General features: G+C 42.9%; 1 protein-coding gene across 6 annotated transcripts in view; it reads right to left on the bottom strand.

Moving 5' to 3' along the window:
• Window positions 1–19,301, bottom strand: part of ST7L (suppression of tumorigenicity 7 like) — a 193,484-nt gene that overhangs the window by 127,574 nt on the left and 46,609 nt on the right. For all 6 annotated transcript variants that reach the window (XM_056558288.1, XM_056558289.1, XM_056558287.1 and 3 more), the window contains exon 5: window positions 5,934–6,049. In XM_056558288.1, coding sequence (XP_056414263.1) covers window positions 5,934–6,049 — 116 coding nt within the window. The remainder of the gene's footprint in view (window positions 1–5,933; window positions 6,050–19,301) is intronic.

Genomic DNA, 19,301 nt, shown 5'->3' on the forward strand with positions numbered 1-19,301 from the left:
GAATACAGAATGTTAGGAATATTTTCTAATTTATTAAAAATGAAAAACTAAAATTACATTAGATAAAAGTATTCAGATTTGTATTCAGTACTTAATTAAAGCACCTTTGGCAGCAAGTACAGTCTTCAGTCCTCTTGGGTATTATACCACAAGGTTTGCACAGCTGCTTTTGAGGATTTCCTGCCATTCTTCTCAGCAGATCCTCTCAAGGTCTGTCAGGTTGGATGGGAATTGTCGGTCTCTCCTCAGATGTTCGATTTAGTCAATGCTCTGGCTAGACCACTCAAGGACATTTACAGGGTAGTCCCTCAGCCACTCCTATGCTGTCTCGGCTTAGGGTCATTGTCTTGTTGGAAGGTGAACCTCTGGCCCAGTCTGAGGTCCAGAGAACTCTGGATCAGATTTTATTAAGAATATCTTAATACTTTGCCCTATTCAGCTTTTCTTTAAACTTGACCAGTCTCAATGTCCTAGCCGCTGAAACCAACCCCCTCCAGATAAGATGCTTAAAATTGACACCAAAAAGTTAAATCAGTCCAGTCTGAGAGTTTTTTAGGTGTTTTTTTTTTGCAGGCTCCAGAGGGTTTGTCTCTTTTTATGAGGAGAGGCTTTTCTGGTCATTCTGCCATAAAGCAAAGATTGGTGGAGGGCTGCGGTGATGGTTGACCTTCTTGAAGTTCCTCATCTGCACACAGGATCTTTGGAACTCAGCCAGAGTGACAGTGGATTCTTGTTCACCTCAATTACCAATGCTCTTTTCCCCTGATTTCTTATAGCCTGCCGCCCCACTAAGCTAAGTAGAGTCCTGGTTGTTCCATAAGTCTCCAGCGTAAAAATTATGGAAGCCAATAGGTTTTCTTTTGTATCCTTCTTCAGATTAGTGCTCTTCTTCAGGTCCTGTCTCTGGGCTCTACAGGCAGCTCTTTTCTCCTCCAGCATTGGATATGAATTGTCACCTAGGAGACCTTATATAGACAGGATTTGGAAAATCCTGTCCAACTGAACTTACCACAGGTGACTCCAATCAAAGTGAAGAAACATCTTCATCATGATCAAGAGAAATGGAAAGCCCAGAGTGAAATCTAAAGTGTCATAGCAAAGAGTCTGAATATTTATGTCCATTAAAAAATAAATAAATGTTTTTAACTTTTTGAGTAAATTTGAAAGACTTTCTATAATTCTGTTTTCACAATCTCATTATGGGGTACTGAGTGCAGATTGAGGAGGGAAAACAAAATGTAAAAAAATGAAAAGGGTCTGAAGGCTTTCTGAATGCATTGCATCTCTAAGGCTGGGTTCACACTACGTTTTCTCCCATACGGGAGCGCATACGGCAGGGGGGAGCTAAAACCTCGCGCTCCCGTATGCCTTCGTATGCGCTCCCGTATGTCATTCATTTCAATGAGCCGGCCGGAGTGAAACGTTCGGTCCGGTCGGCTCATTTTTGCGCCGTATGCGCTTTTACAACCGGACCTCAAACAGTGGTTGACCACAGTTTTAGGTCCGGTTGTAAAAGCGCATACGGCGCAAAAATGAGCCGACCGGACCGAACGTTTCACTCCGGCCGGCTCATTGAAATGAATGACATACGGGAGCGCATACGAAGGCATACGGGAGCGCGAGGTTTTAGCTCCCCCCTGCCGTATGCGCTCCCGTATGGGACAAAACGTAGTGTGAACCCAGCCTGACAATGAGAGAGCAGAAAGTCCATCTGATGGACTTATATCAGGTTTCCTTGGATGGCTGGAAATTTTCAATGAGGACTATTTAGAAAGGTCTAAAAAATTATTACAAAAGTGTTCCAAATTTACTGAAAATGCATAAAGCAAAGTAACAGCAGGCATAATAGATACACAAACTGAAGAAGTTTATTAGCTGAACTATGGAAATTTATAAATAAAATAATCTAATATTTGTTTTAATTGGGTGCCAAGGGCACCAAAGCCCTTCTTATTGGCCTGATGCCCTGGTGAACAATGATTTTATATAATGGAATGCAAGGAAGATCTTTCCTATTTTCATGGATACCCATTTATAGACCCATACGACAGTTTCATAAATGCCATGATAGATGCACTAAAAATTGGAAATTTTGAGGCAGGGCTAATAAATCTCCTGACAGATTTCCTATCCTGTACAGATGACCATCCAATCCTATTAGTTACTTGTAAAACTACTTTTTAGTTACTGTTATAATTAAGGATTGCATGGAAAATATTTAAGTTTCCCTGCTGAGACAAAATATTAGTCTTGGCTCCAAACAAGACTCAATATAGCCTCTTGGTACTCCAAAAGTACATTACTCCGACAGTCGCCCACTAGCTGAAAGCTAATGTTTCCTGGACATGACAAATTAATCCACACGAGCCTCTGCTATAACAATGCCCAGGTAAGAGGATTTATGTTCCCAGGGATTTATTATGCAAATAAAAGAAATAAATTAGTGTGAGCCACAGACGGGACATTCTCTCACGGATATAACGCTAACAATGAAATATTAATCATTCATTTTCATGATGACTCTGCGGTGCAAAGCTTTACATTAATAGGAACTGTGCGAGACCAAGCCTTGCATGAATGGTTGGAGGATATTTAAATGGTAGGAAATAGGTTCATGCCTGAAAATCTGGGTCACATGCAAGGGGCAAAGATTCATAAAATCTTGTGTGTAAAAATAAATAAATGTATATAAAATATATTATATATATATTGCAAACACTATAGCACATAATAAAACTGTTAAATTTAAGCAGATCCACAAAAGACTGGATCACAGCCTCAATAAAAAAAATAAAAATAAAAAGTTCTTTTTACCCAGATGTGTAAACTAACCCCTTAACGACAATGGACTTATATTTACGTCAATTTCCCGCTCCCGTTATGTGAAGCGTGCTCAGGAGCTATGAGCAACCAGGACCCACGGCTTATACCGGAGGAAACAGCTGGTTCTGGGATAACCGGGCGGGGTTAGGGCAGTATTCTGGCAAAAAAAAAAAAAAGATTTCGACTAGAGTCGCGCACCAGAGAGTAGTGAACAATAGCTGACTTTATTAAGTTATACAATTTGCATTGCATATGGGACAACGCATTTCAAAGGTTCATCCTTCTTCTTCAGGTCCTGCTATTGCTCACTACTCTCGGGTGCGCGCCTCTAGCAGAAATCAGATTTTCTGCTGGAATACTGCGGTAACCTCGCCAGGTTATCCCAGAACCAGCCGTTTCCTCCTGTATCTTCACCGCTGGCACAGCCGGACCGACGGATGGAAGCCTCCCGATACTACATACTGCAACCTGTTATACGTGATCGTCAGTGTTGTGCCTGCCTGCACAACACCCATAGGTGAGCAAGAACTGTCCAACCCCAAAAAATTGGAATTAACTGCACTATATTGCGCCATCTCGTTTTTTTCCCCCTCTCCTCCCACGGCTTATACCAGACATTGCCGATCGGGCTGATGTCTGGAATGAACCCATTAACTGTGATTGCAGCATCTAAAATGGGAGAAAACACATGCGGTTAGAACAGGGCTGTCTAGGACTGCCGCAGTGAAATTGCGGCGTCCCAAACAGCTGAGGGGACGGCGGGAGGGTCCTTACCTGCCTCCTCGCCATCCGATCTGTGCCTCAATATCCAACCAGGCTCTGCAGGCTGGAGCAATCGAGCACAGATAACACTGAACAACGCTATGCTATGGCATAGCATTGTTCAGTGTATGCAAACAGAAGATTGCATGTAATAGTCCCCTATGGGGACTTAAAAATAGTGTTAAAAAAAGGTAATAAAAAAGAAAAAAGTTAATAAATGTGATTTAATCCCTTCCCTAATAAAAGTTTGAATCACCCCCTTTTCCCATTTAAAAAAAATATATATGTAAACAAAAATAAACATATGTGGTACCATCGCATGCGTAAATGTCCGAACTATGAAAACATAATGTTAATTAAACCGCATGGTCAATGGCATACATGTAAAGAAAATTATTTAATAAGTATTTTTGGTCACTTTGTACACCATAAATTTTTTTTATACAAAGCGATCAAAAAGTCCCATAAAAAAAACCTTCAGATTACGCTGCAAAAAATGAGCCCTCATACAGCACACTGTACATTGAAAAATAAAAAAAGTTATAGGGGTCAGAAGAGGACATTTTTAAACATGGTCATTTTCGTACAAATAGTTATAATTTTTTTAAAAGAAGTAAAACAAAATAAAACCTATATAAATTGGGTATCATTTTAATCATATGGACCTACAAAATATACAAGATAAGGTGTCATTTTATCGAAAAGTGCACTGTGTACAATCAGAATTTTTTGGGGGTTTTACAGTAGATTTTGTGGGGAAACGATTGATGTCATTACAAAGTACAATTGGTGGCGCAAAAAAACAAGCTCTCATATGGGTCTGTAGTTGCAACATTGAAAGTGCTCTGATTTTTAGAAGGTGAGGTGGAAAATACGAAAGTGCAAAAATGAAAAAACTTGTGGTAATTAAGGGGTTAACAAATAATATATAAACCGCTTTTGGGGTTGGGTCACACATTCCGTATTTTGTTGCTGAATATTTTCCTACCCACAGAAGTCAATGGGTAGCAAAATCAGCTGTAGAAAATATTCAGCAAAAAACGGCACGTGTGACCCTACCCTTAGGATACAATTTTCTTTCTGAGGCTCACTAACTGCGGACAGTGCCCGAGCCCACCTATTTTTAGGGTGGGATCCTCCTTGGCCAGCATCTCCCGGGAGCATCCGGCTGGACTTAGTGCCCATACTCCGGAGGCATTACCATAAGAATTACGGTCATTTATTTGGGGACCAAGTACCTACCTTCCAGGACATATACAAGGTCTCTCTCACCCATCCACAAGATCCCTATTACACCAAGTCCATCGGCAACTCTACATATATCTACCATTCGTCCTCTCTTTTAACTAAAGTGAGGACTATTTTCTATATTTACATGATGGGAATTTACATAGTTATACATGTGAAGGCACATGGACTACTGCGCCCGGGTCGATGCATGACCCCCGCCTGAAGTATTCCTACGTATCCCTGAGGAGCTACCTATAATGCTATAGAGTAGCGAAACGCGTTGGATGTATATGGTATCACTTGTATATGCATAAAGATATCTAATGCTGTGCACGTTTACAATTACATGCTTGTTTATAATTTTAAATACTACCCCCTGGGACACACCCATGGATTCTGCTTGTTAATATAATTGACACATGTTGCTATCCTAAACCTCCCCTACTTGTGGAGTGTATGTATTGTATTATTATGCTATCCTATGGGGCTACCTTCTATGCAGCTAAATTGTACCTGCGTACCAGCCCTGTTCTCTGTATCCCTGACCTAGCCTAGGGACAATAAGGAGGTTCCGATGTAGGCCCAGGTCATAAGGACAGGGGACAACAGAATATAGGCAAGCAACTCAGACCAGGGCAAGAACAGGTCCCGATACCTAACCTCTAATTTCGTGGCTGCTCTATAAAAAAATATATCTACATACAATTTGAACTTATACGATTTATTGTTTGTGAATAATTAATAAATATCTAAACATAAAATGATTTTTTGTGCGGTGTCTCAGTAAAATAAAAAAATAAAAACACAGCAGCCAGAATCATTCAGCTGTAATATACAACTGGCACCTGCTGTATGTGGAGCAGGCTCAGCCTCTGAGCCCACTCCATATTTCTCCAAATTCAAGGTGCAAATATGGGTTTTGTTTTTTTTTGCAGGTAAGGAATAAATTTTTCCTGTTTGAAAAAAAAAATGCAGAAAATGTGTAAATATTGCAAATAATTAGCAATGGGGATTGAACAATTTTAATTGCCAATATACATACATTACACAACCAACATAGAAAAGTGGCAAACAAAGGATTAAATAACATTTTATTTGAAAAGAAATGAAACTCATACCAGCATCAGATGGACGCATGGAGTCTGTGTCACAAGTAAAAAATGTCTGATGGTCCTGTGCAGAGAGATTCATGTCATAATATGTGAGAGGCTCTTTTCCAGTTACCCAGGTATACCTGTCAAACATAGCAAAGAAGGGAAAGAGGCAACATTAAGACATTGGGGATTATAAGAGAGCGATCACAATGAAAAAAAAGAACTCCCATAAGGCACTTCCTCTTAAGTGTAACCTCTTCCAGCTTAAGGAGAACCTGTCCGGTCCCCCAAAAAATAAAACTGTTATAAGTTACTCAGTACCTCATTCTGATCATGTACATGTCATTTTTATGTATCCATCACCAATATTTCACACAAAAAATAGCATTTTACAGCTGCTCAATGTCTTTTCAATCTTGTCAAAGGGAGGGGATGTGTCCTTCTTGCCTTCACTGTGATGACTCCTCCCCTTCCCTACAACTTTTGCAAAACTACAACTCCCAGCATGCCCAGACATCCTTTGACTGTCCAGGCATGCTTGTAGTTGTAGTTTTGCATCCGCTGGAGGCACATGATTGGTAAAACTCTGTGTTACAGCAGTTTTGCTGCAAGCTGTGTTCCTCCTGCAGCCTTGTCAATCATCCATGTTGGGTCCATGACCCTTGGACACGCTCATGCTGCTGTGGGACTCATCAGTGTCCCAAGAGTTTTGGGGACAACTAGTGGTGGGATTTTCAAAGGCATTTTTCTGTAATAAAATGTGAATTTTTTTTTAAAAGTATATTAGAAAAACTGTTGTTTTTCCAAGATGTCCAACATATTAAAAAAGTTTTTATGTCCCCATTTGCCCATTTAAATCTATACAGTAGACATGACTTCAGTAAAAAAAGAAAATGAGACTAGGGATGAAATTAATCGATTACTCAGCAACTTATAGATTATGAAAATAGTTTTCATAATCAAATCGGTTGGTCGATTAGTCGGTCTGACAAGTAAACATATACTTATGGATTATCACAATGTATGCATGCAGCTGTGGTCCTCGGCAGCCTCCCTTTTAGTGAAGAGGGGGCCCAGCACACACCATATTCTGCTTCCTGCAGCTATTGGGAGTCTCCGGTTGTCAGGCTCTGTGTTAAAAGCCCAGACTCGCAATAGTTGCAGAGAAAAGATGCAGGAAGTGGAAGATTAGGTGTGCTGGCCCCCTCTTCACTAAATACCGTATTTTTCGCCATATAGGACGCTCCGGCATATAAGACGCACCCAATTTTAAAGGAGGAAAATCTAGAATACAATGTCAAGTATAGGACAGTGATCTTCAACCAGCGGACCTCCAACGGCTGTCCGGGCATGCTGGGAGTTGTAGTTTTGCAACATCTGTTGGTCCGCTGGTTGAAGACCACTGGTATAGGAGGTAATACTCACATGTCCCCGCCGGTCACCGCTACCATGGATGTCGCCCTCCATCGCTGTCCCGGCATCCCCGTCACTCTGGAACATCTCTGCTGCCCGGTGTCCTCGCTCTCCGTTGGATGCGCGACGACGTGATGACGACGAAGGAAAGCGCCGGCCATGCAGGGAATCCCGGCACGGAGCAGACACCGAGGAGGCAGGTAAGGTCCCTCCCGATGCAGCCGGGTTAGTGTCACTTTCCCTTCAGATGCGGCGGTCAGCTTTGATTGCCGCACCTGAAGGGTTAATACAGGGCATCACCGCGATCGGTGATGTTCTGTATTAGCCGCGGGTCCCGGCCGTTGATGGCCGCAGGGACCGCCGCGATAGGTGTGTATTCGCCGTATAAGACGCACAAACTTTCCCACCCCCCCAGTTTTGGGGAAGAAAAGGTACGTCTTATACGGTGAAAAATACGGTAGTTGTCCAACACATAGGATAAGGTTCTAATGTGTATTCGCCATATAAAACAACCAACTTCTTTTGGGGAAGAAAAAGTGCGTCTTATACGGCGAAAAATACAGTAGGCTGCTGGGGGAAAGTAGGATGGACAACCAGGGAATGTGCTGCCCCTTCTATCTGGCCACATATAGCCCTTACAAGGACAAAAAAAAAAAAGAAAAAAATTATACATAAAATTATTATTATACTTATTTAAATATAATAAAAAAGCTCCTCCTCTCAGCCTCCTCAAAGCTCAGCATCTAGTCGGCCCCACAAACTCTCTCTTAACACACAAAGCATCCCTTACCTAAAACACACAGAAGACCTTCAGTATGATCCCCTCCCCCCATTAACTCCCTCGCTTATCTAACTACAGATTATCTTCTTCTCCACTATAGTTATTTTTATCTGAATAGTCCATTAATCAAAACAATAGTCGGCCAACTAATCGTTATGAAAATAATCACAGCCCTAATTAAGACTATAAAAAGGTCCCCAAAGACTTTAGTCACAAGTTGGCAAAAGCTGAAAGTGAATGTGGGCCTCCAGATTCTTTCCCTCTGTATCCATTCCTCAAGGATGTGGTAGAACAGCGTTTGTAATGCCCTGTCTGAAATGTATGCTTTTCTGGTATGCTGCTTCCGTTTGTGTTATATCGAGGTGTAACGAATCGGTGTAGTTGCAGTGCTACCACTTCCACCAGGAACTGCCACTTCTGGTCATGGTCCAGAGGACATATGTTTACATATGAAAGGTGGGCCATTGGTTTGTAATTGTTCATGTGTATTTCTGCCACTTTTTGTATTTTTATGACTGTGGAAGGAGGGTGTGATCCCTCATAAAAATCCAAGCTATTGGCCTAGCAATTTAAATCTTTTGGATTTCTATTTCTGAAGATCCGTATCTGCTCAGGGCTGGGTTGTCAGGGAAGAAAAGCATTGGGAACGTTGGACTGCATGACTGTTTTGTTCTCAGTGAGCTAGACCACTACCAGAGCTGGCAGCGGCTTACTAAACCTCTTTTCAGTAAGGGCACACAAATTCAAGGTGTATGACTTTTTAACCCGTTTACGCAAAATCAGGTACATGTACGTGATGATTAGGGATGACTTCCTGTACATTCACCTGATGGATGTAAACTTTCGCGATCCCCGCAGCAACACACTGCCTGGCAACGGGTGTCACTATCCAGGGACCAATCGCTCTGGTCCCTGGTCTAGGATCGCTACCATTGGTGTCAGTCAGTGTGACAGCTGACCAATAGGCAGCGTATGCAACCCCAGGAAGCCTAGCTCCTCCTGCGCTCTGTCTCCGACGCTTCAGAGTGATTAGTGAAGCGATCGGAGAAGCAGCTCGTGTAGGAGAGCCAGAGACATACCTCAGATTGCCCCCAACTGTACAGAAAAAGCCCCCATTAACTCCATTCAGTGGACTGACTGAGACAGGAAGGAGCAGAGAGTAATAATCCTGCCAGCCTGTCACCAATCATCCTGCCTGATCACCCTCAGTGACCTATCCATTAACCCCTTCACTGCCAGTGGTCATCCTGTCAGTGATCATCCTGTAACCCCTCCACTGCCAGATCACCCTCAGCAACACTCATCCATTAACCCCATCACTGTCAGGGGCAGTGACTGTGTGGCAGGATCAGAAGAGTTGTCATCCTGTCAGTTTCACTATTCAGTTTTGTTGATAAAAAAAAAAAAAAAAAAAAAAATTTTATATATAATGTCATTTTTTACATTTCGCCTGCCTCCCAGATCCTAATCTAGGGTGCCACCAGCAGAGAGTTGAGGCACCTAGTGGTAAAGCCATCACTGCCCTGTACCTTATCACTGTCCACCTGTGTTTGTTGACATCTACAAAAATGACTAAGTGTGTCTACACTGCAGAAAAGGCCTATGCAATGCTGTTTGCCGATTCTGGCTCTAAAAGCAGAGGGGATCTGGAATATTTAGTATCCTCATCATCAGATTCCTCATCCTCATCTGATGAATCACCTAATAGGCACCCTGGGCCTAGTGCACAAGTGCAGCAGAGTTCAGATATCACTACATAGGTCCGACTAATAATTTTATACCCCAGGTCCCCCATTTTACGGCACCCCAGGCATCCATATAGACATTTAAAAAAATTAATTTCCCGAAACCCTGTTATTGTTTTTCTCGGATAACCTGATAAACCTCATGGTGGCAGAAACAAATATGTATTTGGAGCAATTTATTGCACGCAATCCCAACAAATATTATGCTAAGCCCCACAAACAAACCCCTATGAATGTGCATGTTTTCAGGACTTGTACTAAATATGGGTATTGCCAAAAAAAATAAAAAATAAACATTATAAAGGTCTTATTGGGATACAGACCTCCTACAGACCTCCTATACCTTTACTCCCTTGTTATGCCTAGGACTCTGTGCATCCAGGACTATAATAAATATATGGGAGGGGTGGACCTTTCCAATCAGGTCCTGCAGCCCTACCGTGCTTTAACCCCCCAACGACCAGGGATGTAAATACCTTGCGCACCAGGATGTACATGTACATTTACGTCCTGCACATGTCATGTACATGTCAGCAGCCGGGGACCCGCCGGTACTGGGACCCGCAGCGCGATCGCTGATGTCTCCCATTAACCCCTCAGATCACGACATTTGCAGCTAATCGCATGTTTTAATGGATGATCTGGTCGCATGCGGCGCTGCCGCGGGGATCCGATCACCTGAAAGGACAGACGGAGGTCCCCTCACCTGCCTCCATTCATCTCCTGGGGTTTTCTGCACTGCTCTGAGATCGAGCAGACCAGATGATAGCACTGAACAGTATTAATAATCAAATGTTTGCTATTAATAAATAATAAAAGTTTGAATCACCCCCCTTTTCTCATTAAAAAAAAAACTGTGTAAATAAATATAAACATATGTGGTATCGCAGCGTGCATAAGTGTCCAAGCTACAAAAATATATCGTTAATTTAACCACACGGTCAATGGCATAAGCTCAAAAAATGCCAAAGTCCAAAATAGCGTATTTTTTGTACATTTTTATACCATAAAAAAATGAATAAAAAGCGATCAAAAAAGTCCGATCAAAACAAAAATGATACCGATAAAAACTTCAGATCACGGCGCAAAAAATTAGCCCTCATACCTCCCCATACATGGAAAAATAAAAAAGTTATAGGGGTCAGAAAAGGACAATTTTAAACATACAAAACAAAAGTGCAAAAATGAAAAATCGCCAAAAAGGGAACGGGTTAAGGTCAAACTGGGCTTGGTCCTTAAGGGGTTAAGAAAATCTAAGGCATGGTATAAAAAGGGGTCCGTGTACCTGACCCAAGTTGGGCTGTATAATTTCTTTGTCCTTTATAGGAATGATGGTCATGTAGGGACCTTCTTAGAATTCCAGGAAGCAGTGATTAAATCACTCATATTTGGGGAGCAGGAAGAGGAGGCCACCAGTTTTTCCCAAATGGAGGTCTCAAGAATTGTCCGTGGACAGCATTTTCCTGGCATATTACCTCCCACAGAAAAGAAAAGGAGACCCCAAAAACGTTGTCGCGTCTTCTATGCAAGAGGGATTCGAAAAAAAAACAACCCATATTTGTGAAACGTGCCCCTCTGTACTGGTGAATGATTTTGGGATTACCATACAGCCACTGATTTGAAAAAAAAAAAAAAAAACTGTAAAAATAAATAAATAAATAAAAATTTTCATTTCTCATACTCCCTGTTTTTAAAAAAAATTATTTTACATCCGCTTTTTCCCCATTTTACCATCTGAAATTCCCTTCAAAGGCAAAAAAATTCCCATTATATCCCTAGATGAATACTTTGATGGGTGAAATTTTCTTCAAGGGGGCACTCATGTTCTTGGATCTTTTGTGAAGTGTTTCCTAAAAAAATTAATTAACATTTAGCGCTTATTTCCCTATATATATTATCTCAAAAAGTCTACAATAGCAAATTTATGCTCTGAAATCCTCTGGGGACTCCAATCGTTTTAGGTCTGCCATGTGTCCAGACTTCAAAATAGGGCCACACTGGGGATATTTCTGTTCACAGAAGAAATGGAGTTATAAATCCTGTGGTGCATTTTGTCATTTTCGTAAGCGCAGTCACAAAAAATGATTTTAAAAGTGACACACTGGTGGAAAAAAAAAACGGAATTGTTTAATTATTTCACATACTTTCCATAAAGTTGTTCAAAAACTGTGGAGTGGAAATACTCATGACATCCAAAAATGAATTCCTTAGGGACTCTAGTTTTTAGAATGGGGTACATTATGGGGAATTTAAAGGAATACTCTGGCCCTAATACATCTTATCCCCTATCCAAAAGGATAGGGGATAAGATGTCTGATCGCGGGGGTCCCAACGCTGGGGACCTACACAATCTGTCATTCAGCAATCACCTTTGCGAGCTCTCCGCAGCACTGTTCTCTCCTTTGGATAGGGGATAACATGTATTGGGGCCGGAGTACCCCTTTAATTGTTCTGGCCAGTGTGCAATGGGGCCTGAGACATTCCCAAGCAAAATTGATGCTCTAAAATCCTCTGGGGGCTCCTATCCTTTTGGGCCCTGCCATGTGTTCAGACTTCAAATAAGGATTTTGCATTTGTTATGTGCATGTACAAAGTACAAAATAAATTACTTTAAATTGACACACTGGTGGGGAAAAAAATGACATTTTCCATTATTTCACATACTTTGCATATATTTGTTCAAAAAACTGTGGGGTTAAAATACTCATGACATCCAAAAATGAATTCCTCAGGGACTCTAGTCTAAGGGGAATTTATTTGTTTTGGCAAGTGTGCAATGGGGCCTAAGACATTCCCAAGCAAAATTGATGCTCTGAAATCATCCAGGGGCTCCTATCATTTTGGGCCTTACCATGTGTCCAGACTTCAAATTAGGGCCACGATGGGGATATTTCTGCTCACAGAAGAAATGGGGTTATAAGTTCTGTGGTGCGACCCCTCCCCAAGGGAGCATGGCGGCAGGAAGCTAAGGCAGGCTCCGCCCCCTGCCCTCAGCTTGTGCGTCCCACCACGAGTTGGAGCCTGTCGTGCCCGGGCGATAGCCGGGATGCCTGATTGAGTTGCCCCCCCTCTAATATGCAGAGTCACAGCCGGTCTTAACCTGTGCCCTGAGAAGGGAAAACGTAGTCCGCAGTCAGTGCTGTGGAGCTCCTGCTCTGCTGCGGGAGCCAGCCGGGCTGTTCCACGCGCCAGAAGTGGTGAGAGAGACTGAGGTCTGGTGAGGGGAATCGGAGCTGGTGTGTTGCTGCATGCTGCTCCTGTGGGGTGAGGAAGTGGTGGAGCACCGCTATTCTGGTGGTATGTAGCAGCCCCATTGATCCGGCGGTGTGGTACTGAGGCATGCAGAGCAAGATTGGAGGCCCTGAGACGGACGCAGCTGCCGGGTGAGAGAGGAGTAAGAGTGGAGAGTGAGACCTATGCTGGGAGGCTGGAGCCCCCTGAAAGAAAAGAAAATAATATGCCTGCACTGTGGTGAGTGCACGGAGGAGCAGAAGAGGTATCAGGGTTGGAACTCTTGGGACACGTGCCGGTGGTCGATAAAGGACAACTGGATGGGTGAGATAGTTCCCTTTCCTTTGTATAATAACCTGGAGCCCTTATGCAGGGCTCACTGCAGGGCTCAGCCGGACATAGTTTATAGTCGGATCAGTTACTGAGTGTACTGGTTGCCTTTGAAAACTATAACTCTCTAATTAACATACTAATCCATACTAATTTAAAGTGTGTAAGGTTGTTTGGAATATGGATCTAATAGAAGTACCATAATTAACACTACACGGTTGGATTGAGATTAAAACTGAGCTACATTTTTCCTCCCTTCCTCAGAAAAGGACGGAGTAACAGTTGGACTCTAGTGGATAAAGTTATGTTTATTGGAAAATTTTATGCATTATGGTCATTTGCTAGGAATTTGAGTAGTGGAAAAAGTGTGTTGGGTATAGTTGTTAAAATGGCCCCCAAAAGAAAGTCAAATAGTCCGGTAGAAGAAAATAAAAATGTGGGGTGAATGGAGAGATATATAGCATCACTAGTAGTAACTCAGAAAAATATGTATGGAAAACAAAATGTACATGGAAATGTGTCAGTAGAGGAAGAGGAAGGCCCAACAGAAACAATGCAAGTGATATTGGAGGCAATAGGCAAATGCAATACATCTATTGAAGGGTTAGCGGGACAAATAGAAAGTATAGGATCCAATGTCTCATTAATCAGGGAGGATATGAGAAAATTGAGAGAAAGATGTAAAGAAATGGAGGAAAGATTGTTGGATTTACAGGATGAAACACAGGCACTGAAAAATAAAGAGGAAAAAGGTGCAGGAAGAGAATACATTTTTGATGCAAAAAGTAACAGAAATGGAAGATAGATCTAGGAGAGGGAATTTGAGATTGATTGGGTTACCAGGGAGGGCCGAGGGAAAGGAAAGACCCGGTGCGCTTTATACAAAATTGGATAACTGAGCAATGTGGGAAGGGAAAATTGTCCTCCACGTTTGGAGTTAAGAGAGCACACCGGGTCCCGACGCGACCGCCTCCACCGGGTAGTAATCCTAGAACAATATTGGTAAGGTTATTGAATGAAGGGGACAAGGAAAGAATATTACGTGCATTGAGGGGGAAAAAATGGGGCGCTGGGTATAATGGTAAAAAGATAATTTTATTCCCTGATTACTTATTCGAGACACAAAAAAACGCATGGATTTTAAATAGGTAAAGAAGAGGATGCATTTTAATGGAGTAAAATTCTCCTTGATATTATGGGTGGTATACAGAGAAACAACCCTATTTTTTCAAGCAGAGAGCTTCAAAGTTAGAAAAATGCAAAATTTTCTAATTTTTCATCAAATTTGGGGATTTTTCACCAAGAAAGGATGCAAGTTACCATAAAATGTTACCACTAAGTTAAAGTAGAATATGTCACGAAAAAACTATCTCGGAATCAGAATGATAACTAAAAGCATTCCAGAGTTATTAATGTTTAAAGTGACAGTGGTCAGATTTGCAAAAAATGGCCAAGTCCTTAAGGTGAAAAAAGGGCTCAGTCCTTAAGGGGTTAATGTTTTGGCACCAGTTGATTTAAAACATTTTGCTCCAGGGGAGTACCCCTTTAATCGAAACGCACTTGGTGAAAGAAATGGCACACAGTATTTCAAAAGATTATATTTCACATTACTATCACTCGTTTTTTAACTCTTGCAAGAGGGGTTACGGTTATGATACACAACAAAGTTAATTGGGAGATATATGATAGACAGGGGGGAGATATGGGAAATTGGAAAAATTTATATGCACTTTGGCATTTGAATACACACCTCCTCCGTACACATCCGATGTTCTTAAAAGTATACTTAGGTTTTGGCAGAGGGTTAAAGAATGTCCCCTTTTTATCCAAGGGGATGTAAATTGCGTAATGAATGAAAATATAGACAGGCTGAGATTGTTAAATACAAAGAAAATCTGTCATGGTCAATCCCTGTTGAAAAAATTCTGTGATGAAGTAGGCCTGTAAGATATATGGAGAATTCGTAATCCAGGGAAAAATATATATTCATGTTGGAATAAGACCTGTAAAACAATGTCTCGTATAGATCTATGTTTAGGGGATGAGCGAGGGTATATAAGGGGATAAATTATCGATGTATTTCTGACCATTCTCCGCTATGTATTAAGATTGATACGGGGGTGGAAAATTTAGGGGGTATACATAGAATAAACGCACATTGGTTTGAACAGATAGATAATGAGATAATAAAACAACATCTGATTGAATTTTTTGATAGGAATTGGGATAACGCCACAGATCAAATAGTTTGGGAAACAATGAAAGCATTCTTACAGGGGGGGGGGGATAATATGGGTAATTAATAAAAAGAAGAAAGAATATAATATGATGGGGAAAAAAATCTAACAGAAGCAGTTTAAATAGCAGAGAAAACATTTTAAATGGAAAACTCAGTAGAAAATAAAAAGGATTTGGAAGATAAACAAGAGAAATTAGATACATACTTAATTGAGAAAAGTTTAAAAAAAAGGCAAGTTTTAAAGGACAGCAGAGATTTATGGAAATGGGAAAACCCAATAAAAGATTGATGGTGCTTATTAATAACCAACAGGGAAAGGGAACAATTCAAGCTATTAAAAATAGGAATGGTGAGCTGCAGAATAAACCTGAAAGTATAATTGAAGAATTTGATAGATACTTTGAAGCATTATATAAGTCGGAGTCTAAATTCTATGAGGAGGAATTAAATAATTATTTGATGGGAAAAGCACTACCGAGGATTCCAGAGGAAGAACTAGAGGAGTTAAATGGACCACTATCAGTTGGGGAAGTATTTAGAGCATTAGTGATGATAAAGGGTAACAACCCCAGGAGGGGACAGGCTCCCCTTTGAAGTTTATCGAAGATATGCTGGTGACTTCCTCAGAGGTGTTATATCCCCTGAGGAAGTCACCAGTAGGTGACGGAACGCGTGGGGTTCAGGGGGACGCCTGTATAGGGATCATTCATTATATTACTTCTTGATTCTTGCATTTCCCAGCCTCTTGTCTGCTACACTTGGGGATTTCCCTTTAATCAGGTTGTATATTGTATATTGTATTTGGCAGGGAGTCTGTTGTAACATATGCAGATTGTATAGATATTGAACTATCTTGTTATTTGGATGTACATTTAGAGGCAGTGTTAGAACTTATATATTTACACAGGTGTCCTGGGAGGGGTCCTACGGGCTCCCCCCTTTTGAGGGAGGGCATGTTTATGCCTCGTTTAAAGGGGGTTTCTTGTTGTCTAAAGTGATTTATGCATTTTCTAATAAAGATTTTTTGTACATTGATTGGGTGTGCGCTACATGGTGTACTTCTCCCCCTTTTTTTGCTTTGAGAGTTATAAATAGCTCCTTGAAAAGTGGAACAAAGCTACTCATCAGTGACTGTAGACTCAGGCTGATGCTGATGGAGCTGGCACTGCTCCTGCCACCCCACCCCTCAACAGCAGCCATGGCAGTGGAAGGTGAGCACATAGGGCCCCCCCGACTCAGACCTGCGAGAGGATGCACAATGTCGCAGATAGGTAGCCAACTGACTACGTAGGATGTCTCTGTAGTAGGTCAGTTTGTCCTCCCTCTCCGTGGGTGTAAAAAGGGCACCCAGAAGTCATCCCACTGCCGAATGGTGACAATTTGGCGGTCACTACGCAAGAGAGCATGCAACGTGCCATTTGTGCAAGTGAATCGAAGGGACTCCCTGCCTCCATCTACAATGCATACTGCCACTGTGTATCTTGGTCCTCTGTCTCACCTTCTTCATAACCCTCTAGCTGCTCCTGCTCCTCCTCTCCTGTCAGATGACTAGAAAAACCGCCCATCTCGCAAAACCTAAACTGTGCTCCACTGTGCCCCTCCCCTCATCTTCCTCCTCCAGTTCAGCCCCCACAGGGCTCATGTGGCTGTGAGATGTAGGCGCCACACCTCCAGTGCCCTGACCAGCCATTGTTTCCAACACATGTTGTAGTAGATGAAGCAGTGGAATGAAGTTGTTCATTCCGTAATCCTGGCGACTGACTAATAATGTGGCTTCCTCAAAGGGCCTGAGCAATCGGCAGGTGTCACGTATGAGCTGCCACTGGTTGGTATTGAAGTTACACAGGGGAGTACCCTTATCCGCTTGGATCATAAAGAAATCGGTGATGGCTTTACTCTGTATAGTCGGTCCAACATATGGAGGGTGGAATTCCAACGTGTGGAAACGTCGCAAATCACACTATGTTGGGGGATACCGTTCTGATGCTGCAGCTCAGGGAGGGTGTGCTTTGCAGTGTACGGGTGGCTGAAGAACATGCAAAGTTTCCTTCCCATTGTTAGGATGTCTTGCAGATGGGGTAACACTTTAGGAACCACTTGACAACCAGATTGAACACGTGTGCATGTCACAGGCTTCCCTGCCGCAATGCAGACAAGATGTTCTTCCCGTTGTCGTTCACATTGGTTCCAATTTCCAGTTTTCGTGGAGTAAGCTATCATTCGATTTCTTGATGAATTACTTTTAGCAGTTCCTTCCCTGTGCGACTCTGTTCGCCAAGACAAACCATGTGAAGAACAGCGTGACACCGCCGTGCCCTGCACATGGTATGCTGGAGGGGCACTGAGACTTGTCCGTGCAGTGGAGGCTGAGGACACGGTGGAGGAGGCGGAGTCACACACTTTCACAGAACCAACGGCCTGAGACGGTGGAGGTGGAAGCGGCGTGACCTGTCCAAGTTGCTGCTGTGGCTGTGCAGGAACCACATTCACCCAGCGGGCCGTAAAGGACATTTATATTGTTCCTGACCGTATTTACAGCGCCACACGTCGGCGGTGCAGTGCACTTTGGTACACACCGACAGGCTCAAGGACTGGCCCACCTTCTGTTCCACAAAATTGTGCAGGGCTGGTACTGCCTTCTTGGCAAAAATGATGGCTTGGGACTCTCCACTTTGGGCTCGGCACAAGCCATCAGTTCTCTGAAATGTGCAGAGTTCACCACTTGAAAAGAGGGACTGCAGCACCAGCAACTTTGACAGGAGCACATTCAGCTTCTGCGCCATTGGATGAGTGGCCGTATACTGTTGTCTCTTTGACATGGCTTCGCCGATGGATTGCAGGTGGAATGACTAACTCAAAGTAGGAGGAGCAGGAGAATCTGGAGCGACAGAAGATGGGTATGACACACAACTCCCTTCAGCTGAGGTGGTGCAGCTTTGGCTGGCTGAAACAGGGATCGGCATGCCACTGGGTGATGCAGCTGGCTGGACCACCACATCGGAGCCACGGTTCTCCCAGGCCGCTTTATGGGGAAGCGGCATATGTTGAAGCAGGGCCAACATTGGGACCCTGGCCACGCTTCACCTTCTGCCGACACATCTTGCATGTGGGCAGGTTAACATCGCCAAGTAGCTGATTTTCCCACCAACAGTCCGCACTGATTGACTGTTACTGCCGCCGACTGCAGGAACCCCTGTTTCACTACCTCCTGGGAAGGTAGGCTGCCGCAAAGTGTTTAGTCTACCTCGGGCGCGTTTGGCTCAAGACTTTCCACTTCTGCCACCATGCTGACTGCCAACCATGCTACCACTTTGCTGGCTCAGCTGCTGCCTCACGGGCAACCTGCAACCCTCTTCTCCGGATGATGATAAAGCCCCTTCGGCACCACGTTCCCAAGTGCGATCGGCTTTATCATAGAGTTGTGTCTGCACCTCACTGATGTCCTCCTCAGGTTCCTCAACAGTGTCTGCTTCAGGAGCCTGAACGCTCGCAACACCACTTCCCACGACACTTTCCTCATTACTACTTGCCCACCTAGCAGAGGAAGCGACAGATGTCTCCTCCACTTTTTGGCTGGGCAGCAGCTGCTGACTGTCCTCTAGTAGATCATCCTCACTAAATATTGGAGCTGAACCCACAGCCTCCTGAGGGAG

The sequence above is a fragment of the Hyla sarda genome, chromosome 2 (genome assembly GCF_029499605.1).
Source record: "Hyla sarda isolate aHylSar1 chromosome 2, aHylSar1.hap1, whole genome shotgun sequence".
Taxonomy (NCBI): Eukaryota; Metazoa; Chordata; class Amphibia; order Anura; family Hylidae; genus Hyla; species Hyla sarda.